General features: G+C 38.7%; 1 protein-coding gene across 1 annotated transcript in view; it reads left to right on the top strand.

Annotated features, from left to right (window-relative positions):
* Nucleotides 1–1267: 1267 nt before the first annotated feature.
* The window catches only part of LOC150076380 (uncharacterized), a 178577-nt gene continuing 161260 nt past the window's right edge, over nucleotides 1268–18584 (top strand). The window contains exon 1 of the mRNA XM_090387342.1: nucleotides 1268–1808. Within this exon, the coding sequence (XP_090243468.1) occupies nucleotides 1268–1808 (541 nt within the window). The remainder of the gene's footprint in view (nucleotides 1809–18584) is intronic.

Genomic DNA, 18584 nt, shown 5'->3' with positions numbered 1-18584 from the left:
TATATGGCTCATTAATACCTTAGGACAGGATGATGACACTGCACCTGAACAGTATATAGGTGATTTTGAGCATTTCTTTGTAGAGGTGTTTAAAAACAACATTCAAAAAACTTTAGATGTTATTGAATTTGGTCAAATTTACAAGAAAATTTCAGATATAGATTCTTCTTATCAAGAGAACTTATATGAAGTAGATTGCACTGTAAAATATTTTAGCACTTTATGGTATGAGCCAGATTTGATTTATGCTGAAATAATTCATGTGTGGTGTGATGTAACTAAGTACAAAAAAGAAGAAAAGTGGTTGAGTCCTAAAGGAAGAGCAGGTTTTTCTAGAAATAAAAAACAAGTTCACTTGGATATTGGTATTTCAGAGTTAAGTTTTGGTACATTTTGTGGATTGAATTTATATGTAGAACATTACCATATTAACACTTCAGATAATCCCAAGTTTATTGAATTAAAATGTTGTTTTTTGCATGATCAACGAAAGCTTGTTGTTTATATTTATGCAAGTCACAGTTATAGCTGCTATAGTTCTACAAGTGAAATATATAAGTTTGAAATATTGTACCGCTCAGTTATAAGGATTCTTGTTAATGATCTTCCAGATAGTAGAGCAACAGATATATATTTTCATTTAGAACACCCTCCACTCTTATACTTTAAAAAGAGTAGTGAAATTACAAAGTCAGAAATTTCAAAGCCTAATCCTCAGATATCCAATTTAAAGAATATTGAAAATAATGATATTTACTGGGAAAGAGCTTTTCAGTTTGGGTGTGAGTGTACGGAATCGCTTTGCTTAGCGAACATATTTGGTCTTTGTCCGGTGTTAAAGATTTCTCTTACTGAAAAGTTTCGAGCCCGTCAAATTCTTGGACGTTTGAGGGCAAGGTGTTCGAACGACAGTGAAATTTATTTTTGTTCAGTACAGAGGATAAAGTTGAAGAAGTGTGATGTCATTAGAAAGTTTGAGTTTGAAGGAGATCAGGAGGAAATATTCAGTTGTGCTTATGCTTGGCAAGCACTGTTGAATCGTAGCAATGAAGTTGTAGACCAGCTTACTTTGAAGTTGAATGAATGGCCTTTGACAAAAAAAAAAATGATGCATTATGTCCAGACTAATCCAAATGCATTAGAAAAGACCTTGTTAAATATTTTTGACTCTTTAGAAAAGGGGAAAATTGTATTGTTCCATAAGGCACTTGACTTCCTTTTTAAAATATATTGTAATGCATATAATAAGCGAGATTTACCTTCAGGCATGTGCATGGTTCGCTGTATGTTTGTAACACCTACACGGCAGATTTTTTTACCTCCACAGCCTCAGTTTGATAACAGGGTAACAAGAAAATATGGATCTGAACGTGCCCTGAGAGTATCATTTCGAGATGATGATCTTAAAATGTTGACATTTTGCGTCCAGTTTACTACGCAAAAACGATATTTTCTTGAGAATGTTGTTGGAAATGTTTTAAGACATGGGATTCATATTGGTAAAAGATACTATGAGTTTTTGGCTGCTTCTAACAGCCAACTTAGAAGTCATGGAGTGTGGATGTTTGCTTGTAATACAGGAAATATTCGCAGTTGGATGGGAAATTTTTCATCCATTCACAACATTGCCAAATTAATGGCACGGATGGGTCAGTGCTTCTCTACATCAGAAGAAGCAGTGCAAATAAATGTTACACAGGAAGAAGTAGAAATGATTGAAGATATAAAATGTTCTAAATATAAAAAAAAAGTGCTTTACTTCTCTGATGGGATAGGAATGATTTCAGAAGAACTGACCAAAGAAGTGAGTACAATTGGTTTAAAAGTTACCACTAATGATAATTGTTATATTAGTTTATTATATCTTGTTTCTGCATGGTTATAGCATGACATTTTCCAGAGACAGTAGTGCATTTTGCAAACAATGGCAAAATTGGTCATTGTTGCAATAATACATGTTTGGATTTAGAAAATGGTAATTTAAGTAAAAATTCTAACAACATCGTGGCATAGGTGAAACTACAGGGTGTGGTGACTGTGCCTGGGCATACTCAACACACTTTGTACGTATTAGACAAAAACAAATTAATAGTCCTTGTTGTCAAGCATGCTGTGTATAATATTTTAAGGTACAAATATTATACATTAGATTAGAAAGTTTGAGTTTGTTGGAAATCGGGAGGACATTCAATTGTGAATATGCTTGACAAGCACTGTTGAATCGTAGCAATGAAGTTGCAAAACAGCTTACTTTGAAGTTAAATGAATGCTCTTTGACAAAAAAAAAAAAAAAAAAAAAAGATTGAATTATGTCCAAACTGACACAAGTGCATTAGAAAAGACCTTGTTAAGTATTTTTAGCTCCTTAGAAAAGGGAAAAATTGTACTATTCTATAAGGCAACTTGATCTCCTTTTTAAAATATATTGTTATTAGCATTAGCAAAGGCACATGATGCAAGAAAGCAAGCTTATATAGCATCAGCCAACCCCCTCCCCTTATTTCACCCATCCACTCACTCCAAAATGTATGTCAAGTTTTGCCTTGAATCTGGCGTCAACGTAGCGAAATGGGCAGGAGCAGCAGTGCATAGCACGCACTTCTTGATTAGACTGGGGTTCGAGCCCATGACCACCAAATACGGAGGATGCGAAAAGGTCAGGGAATGACCACCTCATATTCCGGAGCAATATGGCTTTAGTTGCTAATGCTCCTAAAAATCAAATAACAACAACAACAGCCTTGAATCTATTTAAGCTATCAACTTCTACGACGACAGATGGAAGTTTGTTCCAGCAATCAATCACCCGCTGGTTAACGGCAAACTTCCACACATCTATCCTACAACCGTCTTTCCTCAATTTGAATTTATGCCCTCTCAGGCGATTATTCTGAGCAAGAGGAAGAAGCCCATCACCATTGAGCATGTTCAAACCATTCAAGGCTTTATACACCTCAATCGGATCACCTCGCAGGTGCCTAGTCTCTAGACACTGTAATTTTCAAAACTTAAGCCTTTCTTCATAAGAGCAACCCTTTGTTCCATTCACTAATCTTGTTGCCCTTCTCTGTACTCGTTCCAACAGCTGTACATCCTTCTTGAAATGAGGCCTCCAGACCTGTATACAGTACTCAAGATGTGGTCTGACCATTGCCTTATACAAGGGGATAATCACCTCCTTATCCATGCTAGAAATTTTCCTCTATATCATTCACAACACACCATGAGCTACTCTTGCAGACCATCTGCACTGCTCAGACAACTTTATATCTGCCTGCAAAATTACCCCCAAGGTCCTTTTCATTCTCTACCATTGTCAGTGGGGTACCACAGAGTTGGTACGTTACTCTGGTATTACTGCTTCCCATATGTAGTACTTTACATTTGTCAATGTTAAACTTCATTTGCCACCTCTCAGCCCATCTGCTCAACTTTTCTAGATCCTGTTGCAGCAGTGCACTGTCATTAGTGTCATTAACAACACTGCCAACCTTCATATCGTCTGCAAACGTGGGCATTAAGCTTGATATACCATCATCAATATTATTTATAAATACAGAAAACAACAATGGACCCAACACTGAACCCTGAGGGACTCCACTAATAACATTAGTCCACGATGAGCAGTGTCCATTAATTACCACTCTCTGTCTTCTGTCACTCAACCATCCCTTTATCCATAGCAACAATTTGCCACCAATGCCACACTGCTCCAATTTGTGCAGCAGTCTTCCATGTGCAACAGTATCAAAAGCATTTCTAAGATCCAAATATATAATATCAGAGTTATTCCCTGCATCCAATTCTTTTGTGACTACATCATAGTATCCAATCAAATTATTCAGACAAGACTTCCCCTTAACAAACCCATGCTGTGTCTGAGCTATAACTGAAGTCTTATCTAGATGATCCTGCAATGCTTCTTTAACCAGTGCCTCCATTAATTTCCCTGGAACAGAAGTTAAACTAACAGGTCTGTAATTACCCTTGTCTCCCTTTGTGGATTGGAGTCACATTTGCACATCTCCACTCCATGGGTACCTCCCCCGAGTCCAGGAAAGCTCTCATAATTATGGCTAAGGGTTTGCTTACTTCCTTTTGCCGCCTCCTTTAATATAACTGGATGTATTCCATCCACCCATGGTGCCTTTCTTGTGTTTATCTTCAACAAACCCTGGGGCCTCACGTCTGGTGAGTATGGGCTTGAAAATCCCAGGGTCCTGAGCTGGATATCATCATTCTTTTCTACTTCTCTCTCTCTCAGGGGGTAACTTGGGAATTTTTTTTTTTGGCTGGTGCAACATATGCCTCAGGCTTCCTTGTACCATATGGCTAAAAATAATAACAACAATTTCTCCTTCACTTTACTCTCAGTTATTACAAGATTATCTAGCCTACTGCCACAGTTGAATGCACCTCTGGCATTCCCCTCCCCGAATAACTCCTCATGTGTGAAGGTTGATGCAAAATATTCATTTAGTTTGTTAACTACCTGAGCAGGATCATCAACAGTTGAACCATCGATATCAAGTGGACCAATCTGACCTTCTAGAGTTTATTTAAGTAAAGAACTCTTTGCTGTTTTTCTTTTTTTTTTTTTTTTTTTTTTATGTAAACCCCAAACATGAGAGGTATTAGAACCTATAGTACTATACCACTACTACTTAGTACCGTCCTTGGGTTGGAGGTTGAGAAGATGAAAGAAGATATTTGTTGACATTGGACTTGAACTTCTGTAGACTGTAATTTTCAGGAAATACGTATGAAGGAAGGTTGTTCCAGAAAACGGCAGTTGAATGAATAAACGAGGAAGATGCAAAGTTGGTTCTGTGAGTTTGAAGTTGGACAGTAAATGGCTGGTGGTGGCACGTGTTCGGACTGTTTTGAAAGAGAGTGTGGGAATTATAGAAGCCAATTCAGAAGAACAGTGCCCATGGAAGTATCTGTAGAAGAGGCATGCAGCAGAAACCGTACATCTATGAGACAGCGAGTGGAGAGACACTGTTAGAGATGAATCATTAATTAACCTATCTGTCCTCTTCTGAATGTAATCTAGAAGCCTGAGAGAGGTTTTGGGGGCACCACCCCAGATGTGGGAACAATATTCCATCGCAGAGCGGATTTGTGTTTTATACAGAGTGAGCAGCTATTTGGAAGAAAAGTAAAGCCGAGAGCGAAAGAGAAAACCAAGTTTTTTTGATGCTGAGGAAGCAATATTTGTAATGTGCTTGTGCCAAGAGGTATTAGAAGTCAGGGTAATCCCCAAAAGAGATATATCATTTTGCCTAGAAATCGGAGTGTCACCAAAGATAAAGATAGGAGCAGAAGAATCCTTTTTGTGAGATATAAGACAAGACAGAGTTTTAGAAGGGTTGAAATCAACTAAGTTATCTTTGCCCCACTGGAGAATTACCTGAAGATCGGCATTTAAGGAATTGGCAGCAGATTTTCGAGAAGTTGAAGCTGATTGAACAGGGCAAGGTTTCTCAAAATGGAAAGTGGAATGCAATGTGCTATCATCGGCAAAACTATGGATAGGATTGGGGGACACGGGCATTAGTGGAGAATTTAGAAGACAGAAAGCCATCTACCATCACCCTCAGTGAGCGATCAGAGAGAAAACTGGATAACCAATTACTAAAAACAGTTGGCAAACCATAAGATAGAAGCTTGTTTAGAAGACCTTTATGCCAAACATGATTGAAAGCCTTTGAGATGTCAAGAGCAACTACTTGTGTTTCACCGAACCTTTCCATTGAATTAGTCCATAAATGGGTAACATAAGCCAGAACATCACCAGTGGATGGACACTGACGGAATCCATACTGGCGATCGTTAATCAGACTGAAGGTTTCTAGGTACTTTAAGAGTTGGCGGTTAATTGATTTCTCCATTACTTTAGAAAGAGTAGAAGTAATTGCAATGGGACGATAATTGGATTGGAGGGATTTGTCACCCTTTTTAGGAACTGGCTGGATATGAGCAAATTTCCAAGCAGAAGGAAAAACACCTTTGGAATAAAAAGTGAAAAAAAAAAAAGGCTGCAAAGAATGGGAGTAAGTTCAGGAGTACAGGTTTTGAGAACAAGTGGAGAAATACCATCGGGACCTGGAGCTTTCTTAGCATCAACATTCGTCAAAATCCTTCTGACATCCTTTTGACAGAAGACCACAGGATGCATTGTGAATGGAGCGTGTTGGAGATGGTGGGAGGTGTTTTACCAAGATCATTAATATATGAGTTGGAAGAAAAATGGGATGCTAGCAGGTCAGCTTTATCCTTGGCTGAAGTGACTACAGAACCATCTAGTTTGGACAGAGGTGGGAGCAGAGATGGGCAAAAGTTGCGGCCAGTAGCTTTGGCATGGGACCAGAATGCTCGGCTACCATTAGAGCAAGAAGCAAGTTTTCTACTCTTAGCCTGTTCAAACTCTAGTTTGGACTGATTAATAACTGCTTTACAAATGTTGCGAGCTTTGGTTTAGGCAGAAAATTAAACTGAAGAATTATGCAAGAGAAATATGCAACGTTCTTCTCTTGAACAGACTTAGCACATTTATTGGAAAACCAAGGTTTAGATAAAGGATGAGATTTTAAAATGGACTGTGGGATAAAGAATTCCATTCCTGCAAGAATAATTTCACTGACACGATCTGAGCAAACGTTGACATCAGAAGTTTTGAAACAGTAATCCGACCAAGGAAAAGAAGAAAAGAAATCTCGCATGTCATCCCATTTTGCATTCTTGTAATGCCAAACAACACGAGGTTGGGAATAGCCATGAGATAAAGGCTCCATTGGAGAAGAAACAATCACCAAGTTGTGATCTGAAGTGCCTAAAGGACCGCTCACTCACTTCGACTGTGTACTTAGAAGGGTTGTTTGTGAGAAAAAGATGAAGCGTGTTGGCTGTATGATTGGGATTGTCCAGTATTCTTGTAGGTAAATGAACAATCTGTGCAAGGTCATTAGTAATTGCAAAAGCCTCAGCATCTCGACCAGCTGGGTCAGTGTGACTAGAAAACGGAAGCCAGCTGGAGCTGTGAACATTAAAATCACCAAGTACAATTACCTCACTGTTAGGAAAGTTGGACTGGAGAAAGTCAAGTTGCAAAGAGAGGACGTCAAAAAGCTCCAAATGATTAGTGGATTTGGGAGAACAGTAGAGACAACAGGTGAATTTTATACAATGAGGTAGAGTGATTTTAAGCCAGAGAAGATCAAAGAGAGTAGATTCCAATTTGCCAAGTCTCTGACAGGGAATATCAAAACGGAGATATACACAAGTACCACCTTTGAGGCGAAAGGAATCATACAGAGAATAATTTGGGCATCTGAGATGAGCAGTAGGTGAATCAACCGATAACTGAGATTCTGTCAGAAAAAGTACATTGGGTTTGGCAGACTGCAAGTGGAAATGGACATTGGATTAAGATTAGAATTGAGACCACGTATATTTGTGAAATGAATTAGGCTTTGAATCCTTTGCCAAAGATTTCTCGTATTCTTCCTTCGCCTGCCTAACCTCCTTCGTAACTTGGTTACAGACCAGCTTATATCTATCATAGGCTTCTGTGTCAGATGTTAATTTATAAATACCCCATGTATTTTTCTTCTCTGTCACATGTCTAATTGGTTCATCTGACATACATTTAGGCCTAAATCTTGAACAATATTTCTTTGTTGGTATGAAAAGACTAGTAGCTTCCAAGATTAATTCTTTGAATGCTTCCCATTTTGAATTTGCTGTTGGTAACATCATCAGTTGGTTTCACCGTATAGAATTTAAATACTGTCTCAGACCACCATAGTCACCTTTACAAAAGCAAAAACCCTTCCCATTACCCTTGATGGTAGTTACCTCTTTGAGTAAATCCCACTTCAGCACACTGTGATCACTGCCACCTAGTGGTACTTTTATCTGCAGATTCTTGATGCATGAAGAATCATTACTGATAATCAGATCAAGAGTATTACTCTCTCTAATTCCCTTCCGAACATGCTGCTGTAGAAAACAATCATCGAATAAGTCCACAAAAGCCTTGCTAGAGTGTGAGTGACTAACCCCCAAATTCCAGTCAATATCCGTGAAATTAAAATCCCCCATTATAAGACACTCTAATTTACTGGCCCTCTATTTCTCTGCACAAGTGCTCATTATACTTCTCAGATTCATTAGGCCTATAACACACACTTACTCTCATTTTTCTTTTCCCAGTGCTTATGTCACACCAAACAGACTCAACATTGCATTGTCCACCAACATCAATTGGATTCACTTCCTTAGATTTTATGTGTTTCTTAACTAACGGCATAACCCCTCCTCCCTTCCTGTCCTGTCTATCCTTTCTGTACATATTGTACTCTCCAAATTCCAGTTCTGCACTGCTTATGTCTGTGTGACACCATGTCTCTGATATCCCAAGAATATCTGCTTTTGATGTCTTGACTAGCACTTCAAGCTTATCGAATTTATTAACTATACTGCTAGCATTGGTGTACATGCAAGTATACATGAACCTGTTTCTACTCTTAGTTACACTAACACAGCCCATGTATTTACTTGTTCTACTATGACTGGAAATTACCATTGCCTTGGTTTCTAGGCTGCTGCTCAATTGCATTTCAATAGAAGTAGTGCAAGAATCACTTTTACCTCTGCCAGCGGCTACTTTTAATCTATTAGTCCATGTATCCCCCCCAAGCTAGCAGTTTTCCAACCCTCCTAACTCTGCCTCGATAGCATCAGCAAAAATTCTTGCACTCTTTCTATTTAAGTGTATCCCATCCCTGTAGAAGCAGTCTCTCCTGTTAACAAGCACAGACCAGGCTGAGAAAAATTCTACTCCTTGAGCCTTGCACAATCTCTCCAGGGCCGAATTGATCGACATGGCTCTCATCATATACTCCCTCCTATTGTGTCTGGGCAGAATTGCAGACACTTTCAAATTCAACCCTAACTCATGGTTTTTTTTTCCTCATTGTCTTGTACTTTAGCATTAGCATTAGTAGAGGCATATGATGCAAGAAAGCAAGCTTATTCAGCATCAGCCAAAAAAAAAAAAAAAAAACCCTCTCCCATTTCACCCCTCCGTTCGTTCGAAATACCTGTCCAGTTGAGCTTTAAATTTGTTTAGGCTATCAACTTCAACAACAAGTGATGGAAGTCGGTTCCACCAACCAACCACCCGCTGGCCAAAGGCAAATTTCCGCACATCTATCCGACATCCGTCCTTCCTCAATTTGTACTTGTTAAGTAATTCTGCTGATCTCCTATTCTTTATATCATTAGTCCCAACCTGTACAACAATATGACCCTTTGTGCCCTTAAATGATGATATCTGCCCTACAACGTCGGCAGACATACCCTGGTCCTGTTCCATCTATCCTTTTTGCACAATATGTTTCCTTGACAATCACCTACAACAACTAGTTCCTTTGGGACCAGTGCTTTCTGCCTTGGGGGTTGTCGCTGTGTTGCGTGATGTTCAAGTGCAAGCTCTGGCTTTGATATGGGCAGCTGAGAGTTTGATAGGTCCCTCAGTTTAAATCCTTCGTGGGCATCCACCCTGTCCTTCAGGCTCTCATATAAGCCCATAACAATGCTGAGTTGGCTCCTGATTTCCTCGCACTCCTTACATCGCGCACACACAAAGACATTCCTCTTGGCAATATCATGTCATGTTCCTGATTGCTCCACAAACATCAAACGAGCAGTACATTTCAATGGACTGCAATTTAGAGGTCAACCGCCCCCCCCTCCCTCAGTTCTCTCATGAGCCACAGCACTTCCACTAGTTTGAGCCTTTTGTTTTGCTGCTCTGGTCTGAGTCATGATTTCTATTAAAGTTCAATAAAATTCCAATACAAAATATAACCTTAAACCTATATCCCAAAATGCAGTTATAACACCATATATATATATATATATATATATATATATATATATATATATATATATATATATACAGGGTGTCTCAAAAATATTGGTACAAACGTTTAAGGGAGGTAGGTAGCATCTAAAGGAATGTGAATTGCATAGGAACCCATAACCAGAAATGTCACGGAAAAGTGGTAGCAGGGGCACAAGAAGCAGAAATGACACAAGACAATAATTAGTGGCAAACATTTATTTGACATAATATTAACAATGGAGTACGAGATGGATGCATTTCATGATGTTACAACAGATGCTCAAAGGTTCCACCATGAGACGCGATGCATGCGGGACACTGACCCAGCATGGATTGGCGCACACGGTCGAACACACCTGGAGTTTCTTTGATAGTAGCAGCCGTGCAGACGAGTCTCGCCACGAGATCCATTTCCATCTCCACAGGCGATTCATACACGATAGATTTGAGGGCCCCCCACAGAAAGGAATCAAGTCTCGATAAATCAGGTGAGCGTGGGGGCCAGGCAACAGGCCCACCACGGCCAATCCATCGACGCCGAAAATGCCTGTTCAAATGGTTATGAACACACCTTCCATAATGGGCAGGAGCCCCATCCTGTTGAAACGAAATGTTGCGTCTCACATTTGCTGGAACATCGTCAAGTAACCCTGGTAGAACTTGTTCAAGAAAGATCCAATATTTAGCGGAGTTCATGCGGTATGGTAACAGGTATGGGCCGACTAAGCAGTCACCGACCATACCTGCCCACACATTTATTGCAAAGCGATGCTGTGCTGCATGGGGGGCGCACACTGTGTGGGTTGTCGTGAGCCCGCACATGAGCATTGTGCTGATTAAATAAGCCTCGTCCATGAACAAAACAGGCTGGAAAATTCAAATGTTGAACATACTTTCTTGGAGAAACCGCTGCGCAAAAGCCACACGTGCAGGATGATTTTGGGGGAGCAGTAACTGAACCCTTTGGAGATGAAAGGTGTGTAAAGAATTGTTGTGCCAGACACGCTGTACACTGCAACGAGACACTCCTAAGGCAGAGGCAACAGCACGTGTGCCGTTGCCTCTGCCTTAGGAGTGGTAGTAGGATTACTCTGGACAGCATTCAACACACTTTCTTCGATGGCGGGAGTTCGCGTCGAACGTGGTCTGCCCGAACTACTCCTGTTACCTCTAAATGACCCATAATCGCACATTTTGATGCACATGGAAACAAATGATGGTCCGGTACATGTCTGTCTGGGAAGCATTCTCCCTAAATTTGTTGAACGGCCCGTCCATTGCCCTCTGCTAATCCATATGCTAGGTGCACGTCTGCCAGCTCACAGTTCGTATATTGATGCATGCTCTTTATGCGATGACTACCGCACCGTCTACCGACTTACGGTGATGTTTCTGGTTATGGGTTCCTATGCAATTCACATTCCTTTAGATGTTACCTACCTCCCCTAAACAGTTGTACCAATATTTTTGAGACACCCTGTATATGTATTTTGGTATTGAATATTATCTACGAGTTAGATTATGACTTTCTTATTCCCTGTCAACTTATATATATTAGTTTGTAATAACTAGGTTGCTGTATTTATTTAGTTAAAAAACATGTAATAAGTGAGATTTACCTTCAGGACTTACTTTCTGAAATTTTTAATGCAGATAAATCTGCATTAAAAATTCAGAAATCTTTTTATCATGCCAATAGGAAAAATTCACAGCCAAGTTATGCCTGTTCTTGATAATTATATGCAAGTACTGAAAAGCATGAATTTTTAATTAGTGCCATTTCTGGCATACAGTTATTGAAGTGTACAGTCTTTATGTTTTATGGCAGTGCATCCAGCTGTTGTGCTGTCTGGCTTCACATCGTGGAAGAGACTGGCGGGCATCCAGTTGTTGAAGCATGCAGATTTGATTGCGATTTTTCTCGCTGTCTGTCAAGATAGTAGTATGGGACATATACAGTACAGTATTCAAAACTCCAAAATAAGAGAGGATGAAAATTATCTCTAAAAGTGCTGCAGAGGGTATTTTATTTTGAAAATATAATCAAAATTATGTTTTTATTCTAAAAAATGGAATTTTCATAGTTGTGTTCATATAGTAACTTACAAATAAAGGTGGCATCACCTTTATTTATAAATTGATTTCTGAATTATTTCTTAACAATTTTTAAGGTTATAAATGTGTAAATATTGAGTAGTGCAGTAAGGCATCATTATAATGTGCAGTAAGTTGAAGAAGAAATGAAGTTTGGCAATGGAGTTGCAACACAGTATTAGTATAACATCTTGTTGTGAAATCTTTTTAATGACCTGGCATTTACAAATAAGTAATGCTTCCCCAATAGAGAAGACTGTTACTACTTAATTTCAGTGGAGTGCCACCACCCACATGGCACTGTTTTGGGAATATTTGTTCCCTCATTAGCAGTAGGCACCTTAATGTCAGAGTAGACAATCTAGAAGCAAAATATTTTCACAATATGAGAGATGCTAAAAGGTGTAGGAATTTAACACTATGTATTCTTATCTGCAGCCTTATGTGGGGGGGGATGATTGATTGATGTATAATTATTTTTATATATTTTATATATTTCTTTTTTTTGTTATTATATATAACTTTTATTTATTTATTTTGTTTCCTCAATGCTATAAGACTTATTTAATTATTCCCTGTACTCTACTATGCCCCTCTTTTTGTCCCCTCCAACTTTACACCTGACTTGTTAATCTCCCAGAAGATTCTAGACTTTAGGGGGTCTCAATATTTTAGGTATTCCTCCTCTGGACTGGCTGAAGTTCAAAATGACTGACAGACACATGAGTACAAAACATAGCAGTATTTATTGACATTATATACATTTCAATCAATAGCTACAATTAACTGCGAACTTTATTATGTGGCTTTGTTAGACTGTTAGGCCTTATCTATGTAAATATCCTTGTAATCCAAACTATTAAATTTTATATATATATATATCATCATGTTCTTAGTGCGCCTCATCTTTGGTTCTAACAGGTCCAGGAGTTCATTACACCTCATAATCCTTACATCAGCTTTCCTACTACTTAACTGCCCTAGTAGATCTACAGGTAGCTTTCAGTATGAGAATAAACAATTACAAGTAGCTATATATATATAGCTACTTGTAATTGTTTATTCTCATACTGAATATATACTGATATATATCCCCTTTCCAAAATTATTACGTTCACATATATATCTCAGTTAGAAAATCCTTTCCTCAACCACAGATCTGTTCATCATTCATAATCAACCAATGTAATTAACAATCTTCCTGTATATCTAATCCAATAATTCTTTAATTAGCTAGACACTCAATCAGTGTTTTATCTGTTTTAAACAATTACTATCACACTAAGTTATTCTCTTAATAAATCCAAATTCACTATAATTTAACATTCAACTACAATCCTTTGTTACCTAATTAGTCATTCCTCCAAAATCTGCTATTATATCAGGGTATCCCTTCTACCCACTAATTAACTTTTACTTTAAGGTCCTACTCTTAATTTCTCTACAACTCTGTGTACATGGGTGCTATTACGTTTAGCTTTCTCCCTTAGATTAAGTATTTCCTCTAGAGTCCTTCCTTCACTAACTTAAGATTTTTCCATACTTAACTATCACTTACTCAGTTTTCCGAGTGTTCTCTCTATTCTTGGCTGCCATAACCATCTGCATAACGGCGTAGTCTAGAAGGCGGGTGGTTGTTCATCCTTGGAATATATCAATCTACCTGAGGTTCGCTCTCCCGTAGGCACTGCTCTGCTGAGTTGAATAGGGATACTTTCTCGCATCATCAGTCAGTGCTGCATCAGTGTACTGCTCTGGCACTGAGAAAATTTTAGGGTCGGCCTGTCGCTCATCACTGTTCAGTTGAGTACCCTGCCTCTAGAATTCTCCTTGGGCGTTCTTCCCCTTCCTTCACTATGAACTGTATCAGCTTCTCTCACTGTTCTATATTCATTGGCTACTGCTATATCTTTATTCTTCTACATGGCCACATTCTTTCTCCAACTTTAGACTTACATAAATTACTCACAAGGAAAATTTCCTTCCCATTACTACAGCCTCCTCTCCAAAACTTTTAACCACCACCCAAACTCAACAACGACTCTGCCACACAACTGTCTTCCTACACACACACACTGCCCAAAAACTAAAAAAAACTCTCCTTACTCTCAATTTCAAAATTTCCTACACTTTTCTCTCTGACCAGTCGTTGACCTGTACATCCCTTCCCCTGTAATTCCCATTCATCTCCTTTACTTTTCCGTGGGCGTGTCCTCCACCCTTTTTAGAGAGGGCTTCCAGTTTCCAGCAATTTCTGGAACTTTCTAGAAAGGTGACCGGAAGTCGAAGTTTCTAGATCTTCTTTGTGGTCGCCCACCTACGCCCTCTATTTGTCTTGCTTCACCTGTCGTTAATTGCCCCCATGAAATTTTTAAAGAGTGCACTCAGTTTCTTGAGTTCCTCAATTACTGAGCTCCATCTCTATTTTAAATGTGTTTTTGTTTCGGCCCATTGTTCTTTAGAGGCAAAATGTTGATTCTGATCTGTGCTCATTAACTACGGGCTTCTCCATCGGTGTTTTTATTGTATTGCGTGTTCGAAACGCTTCGCCCCTTTGCTACGTTAATCTTCCTCTTACTTAAAGGTAATAGGCGAAACGAGCACAATTAAACCTGGGACTTTTCTGAACTATTCAAATTCTGTTATTTAGTTTTGACTTGGTATATTTCTAAAGGTTGACTGTCTTAAAAATCACTAATAATTTTCCAATATCAATAACACCCATTATTAATAACAGTTGTAAGGACAGGTCCTTACACTTAGACTTCAGCATTTACTAATCCATATTGTGTAGTTTATTAAGGCATTGCAATAAATTCAAGAAAGAAAATTATGCTATATGAGATGTTATAGTAATGATGCCACATTGTAAACTTCACTTGCGATACAGCAGATGTATTTCAAACAAAACATCATTACTGTAACATCATATATTGTGACATCCTTAAGTTGTCTAGCCAAGAACTTTTGAATAAGGAATGCCTCCTTAATAGAGAAGACTGTTCATAAATGGTCATAATAATAGTCATAAATGGAACAAATATAGGGAATATTTGTTTTCTCATTGGTGGGTAGGTTTCCTGAATGTAAGAGTAGGCAGCTACTCTTACATTCTTATGAGATGTATTGCTTGTTTGATGTTTGCAGAGCTATCAGGAATGGGGGCATGATATTGCCAAGGGAGGGGGGGGATGTCTTTCTGTATGTTTGATGTGAGGAGTGTGAGAATATTAGTGCTAACTCAGCGTTGTTAGGAGCTTTCTTGACAGTTTGAAGAACAGGGTGGATGTGCTCGAAGGAATTAAATTGGAGGCTCTCAGCTGCCCACATCAATGCCAGAGCTTGCACTTGATTATCAGGCAACACTGGCAACCCCCAAGGAAGAATGTGTTGGTCCCACAAGAGGTAGTTGTCAGTGCCTCTATTGTCAGGGAAGTGGGAAATATATTGTGCAAAAAGGATAGGTGGAATGGGATCAAGGTATTCTGATAGGGACAAAAAATTGATGATGTAGTGCAGATATCATCTTATAAGGGCACAAAAGGTGATATTGTTGTGCACATTGGCACCAGTGACATTAAGAGTAGGATATCTGCAGACTAACTTAATAAGTACGTGGCAATGTTGAAAAATGCAAGTTGGGGTTAAATTTGAAAATGCCTGTGATTCTGCCCAGACATGATAGGTAGGAATATATGATGAGAGCTTTTAAAATTAGTTCTGTCCTGGAGAGATTGTGCAAGGCTCATGGGACAGAATTTTTCTCTGTGATGGGATATACTTAAGAAAGGGTGCAAGAATATTTGCTGGTGCTATTGAGGCTGTGTTAGATGGGTCAGAAAATTGCTAGCATTCACAGATACACAGACTAATAGATTAACAATAGCCGCAAGCAAAAGTGATTTCTGCACTGCTTCTATTGGAATGAGCAGTAGCCTTGAAAGCAAGATGCTGGAGATTTCAAGAACTGCTGGAAGTCGTCATGAAACAAGTAAATATATGGGCTGTTAGGGTAACTAAGAGTAAGAACAGATGTAGGTATACTTGCATGTACACCAATGCTAGAAGTATAGTTAATAATTTGATGAATTCAAAGTGCTGGTCAATATATCAAATTCAGGAATTATTAGGATTTCAGAGATGTGGTGTCACTCAGATATAAGGGATGCAGAATTTCAATATGGAGGAGTACAATGTATACAGAAAGGACATACATTCAAAAACACCTTCAGCGCATCCACCTCCTAAGCCGTAGCTTATATTTGGATAATGCTACTTCAGTATTATTCTATTGCTGTAATTAAAACATTATTATTTTATAAACATCAACTATTAAAAATACAAAACTCAATTCAACTTAAAGAGAGCACTTTACCTCTTAGCCATAGATAAAGAAGAATATAGTATTGGTTACCTCAATCCCACTTATCCTAATGAATTACGTTACCATCCACAGCCACGGGGAGGCGGGTACGTAATTTTGCTCTCTGTTTAAAAACCAAACTCACAAATTTATTAAAACTTCCAAAAAGCTTCTATCCATGAACATGATCCATAGATTTCTTTGCTCAAGTCTGCCCAAGCAGATCTCCAACTCATTCCTGAGATTAAGATAACAATTACAGTGCAACATGATATGTACACTGTTTTCTTGCTGTCCACAGGAACATAAATCACTTACTGCAAGCCCCAACTCATGCAACCTTCTTGCTAATCTGTGTCCTGAGATTAAAAATGTAGCACAGAGTCCAAACTGCTGCCAAGGATTTATCTGCCACAAGCAGACATTCAGTATGTCTGCTTGTGGCAGATACTTAGTAACTTGGCCTTTCTCACTCGAGTCTCATCTTTGTTGCCATACAGCCATTAACTTGCCTTTTATCCTAATCTTTTCATTCTTCACATCAGATCTCATATATATCCTTTCAGGGTCTGGACAAGAAACCATGTCCAACACTGATTTTCTAATATTATTCTTGGTGCAGTATAATAATGCTGACAAAACAGTCTGCAAATCAGCCGGTAATTGACCTGCCAGAACCTGTAAGGCATCTGTCGATACTGTTCTACAAGCACGAGTTGTGCACAGGAGAGCGAACCTCTGCGCTTGGGGCAAGTATTTCTTTATTACAGAATCTGTTATTGTATGTAGCCAAGCCACTGAGGAATAAGTAATAATGGGAACAAATAAACATTCATAGAGAAGGTTCAAAGTCCTTCCCTTTATCCCCCAGTCAGTTCTTATCATCCTTCTTAGCTTAGCATAAAGAACATGCATTTTGTTTTTCAAATACTTCATGTGCTCAACAAGGCTCATTCTCTTCCCCCCCACACCCCAAGGTACTTAACGACAGTAACACACCGTATAGACATATCAAACGATCTCACAACTGGATGTCTATTCATACTTAATCGGCCCTTAATTAGCAGTTGTACAGTCTTTGTTTTTGAAATCTGTAACTTATATAGATTGGACCATTCTATCAATTCTTCCATAACTTGGGATGCACGCTCTCTAGTTGGGATCTTGCATTGCCATACACCAGTATTAACAAGTCATCGGCATATGCCACTGTGTTCACACCAATGCGATTTCTATTCAAAAATCATCCATCACAATCGCCCAGGCGTGGGGGCCAATCACCGAGCCCTGACGATAACCTCAAGTTACATTTCGCCTTATTTCCATAAATCCAGTTCTCACCATAATCTTTCGCTTAGAGAAATACTCTCTAAAAACTGAATACAAATTATCTGAACAGCCAGTAGTTCTTATCCTGTGGAGGATTCCCTCCCACCAAAGCATATCAAATGCACCGTGAAAATCAACAGATATTCCAAGGACATAGTGCCCCTCATAGCCATGCACATAAATTACCATCTGATAGATAGCGTCCTCTGTTGACTTTCCTTTTTTGTAACTAAACTGGTTACAAGAGGGCATATGATTCTCATCATATTTAATCATAAACCGACTAATACATAGACATTCATAAGTCTTAGCTATCACAGATAGTAAGGCTCCGGGATGATATGAACCTGGTTCACTGAGAAGTCTATCAGGACTTTTCATTATTAATTTCAAAATGGCCACTCTCCACGCTTCAGGGAAGGAACTGGACTTCAAACATTTGTTAAACATTTTCATTATCAAATCAGACCTTATCTGGAACACTAGCTTCATTACCTTCACCTCGATTAGATCAGGACCAGGCGACCGGCCATCCACAGCCTGTGCAACAGCATCATATATTTCTTCCATGGCAAAATTTTGCTTACGTATATTGGAACAATATGCAGCATTGCTCTGCACCATATTGTTTTGTTCTTGACTCAATTCCTGATTATCTATATCAGGAACAATTCATCCAGAATCATGCCCATGGACTCACTCCAACTTAGTTTCAAAATTTATATTTCTCACAGTAAAATTTATAGAATTAAAAACATATTTTTCAGTTATTAACTTAAAAATAGAATTTCAGGGATCTCTTGAGTCTTTTTCTTATACAACTTCCAAGAAGTCTGCTTTGCAACATTTATGGCCTTAACATAACATGACACAAGTTCTTATATT

The sequence above is a fragment of the Mastigoproctus giganteus genome, chromosome 13 (assembly GCF_048544385.1).
Source record: "Mastigoproctus giganteus isolate SK-2022 chromosome 13, ASM4854438v1, whole genome shotgun sequence".
Taxonomy (NCBI): Eukaryota; Metazoa; Arthropoda; class Arachnida; order Uropygi; family Thelyphonidae; genus Mastigoproctus; species Mastigoproctus giganteus.
This window is presented reverse-complemented; position numbering and strand designations above follow the sequence as displayed.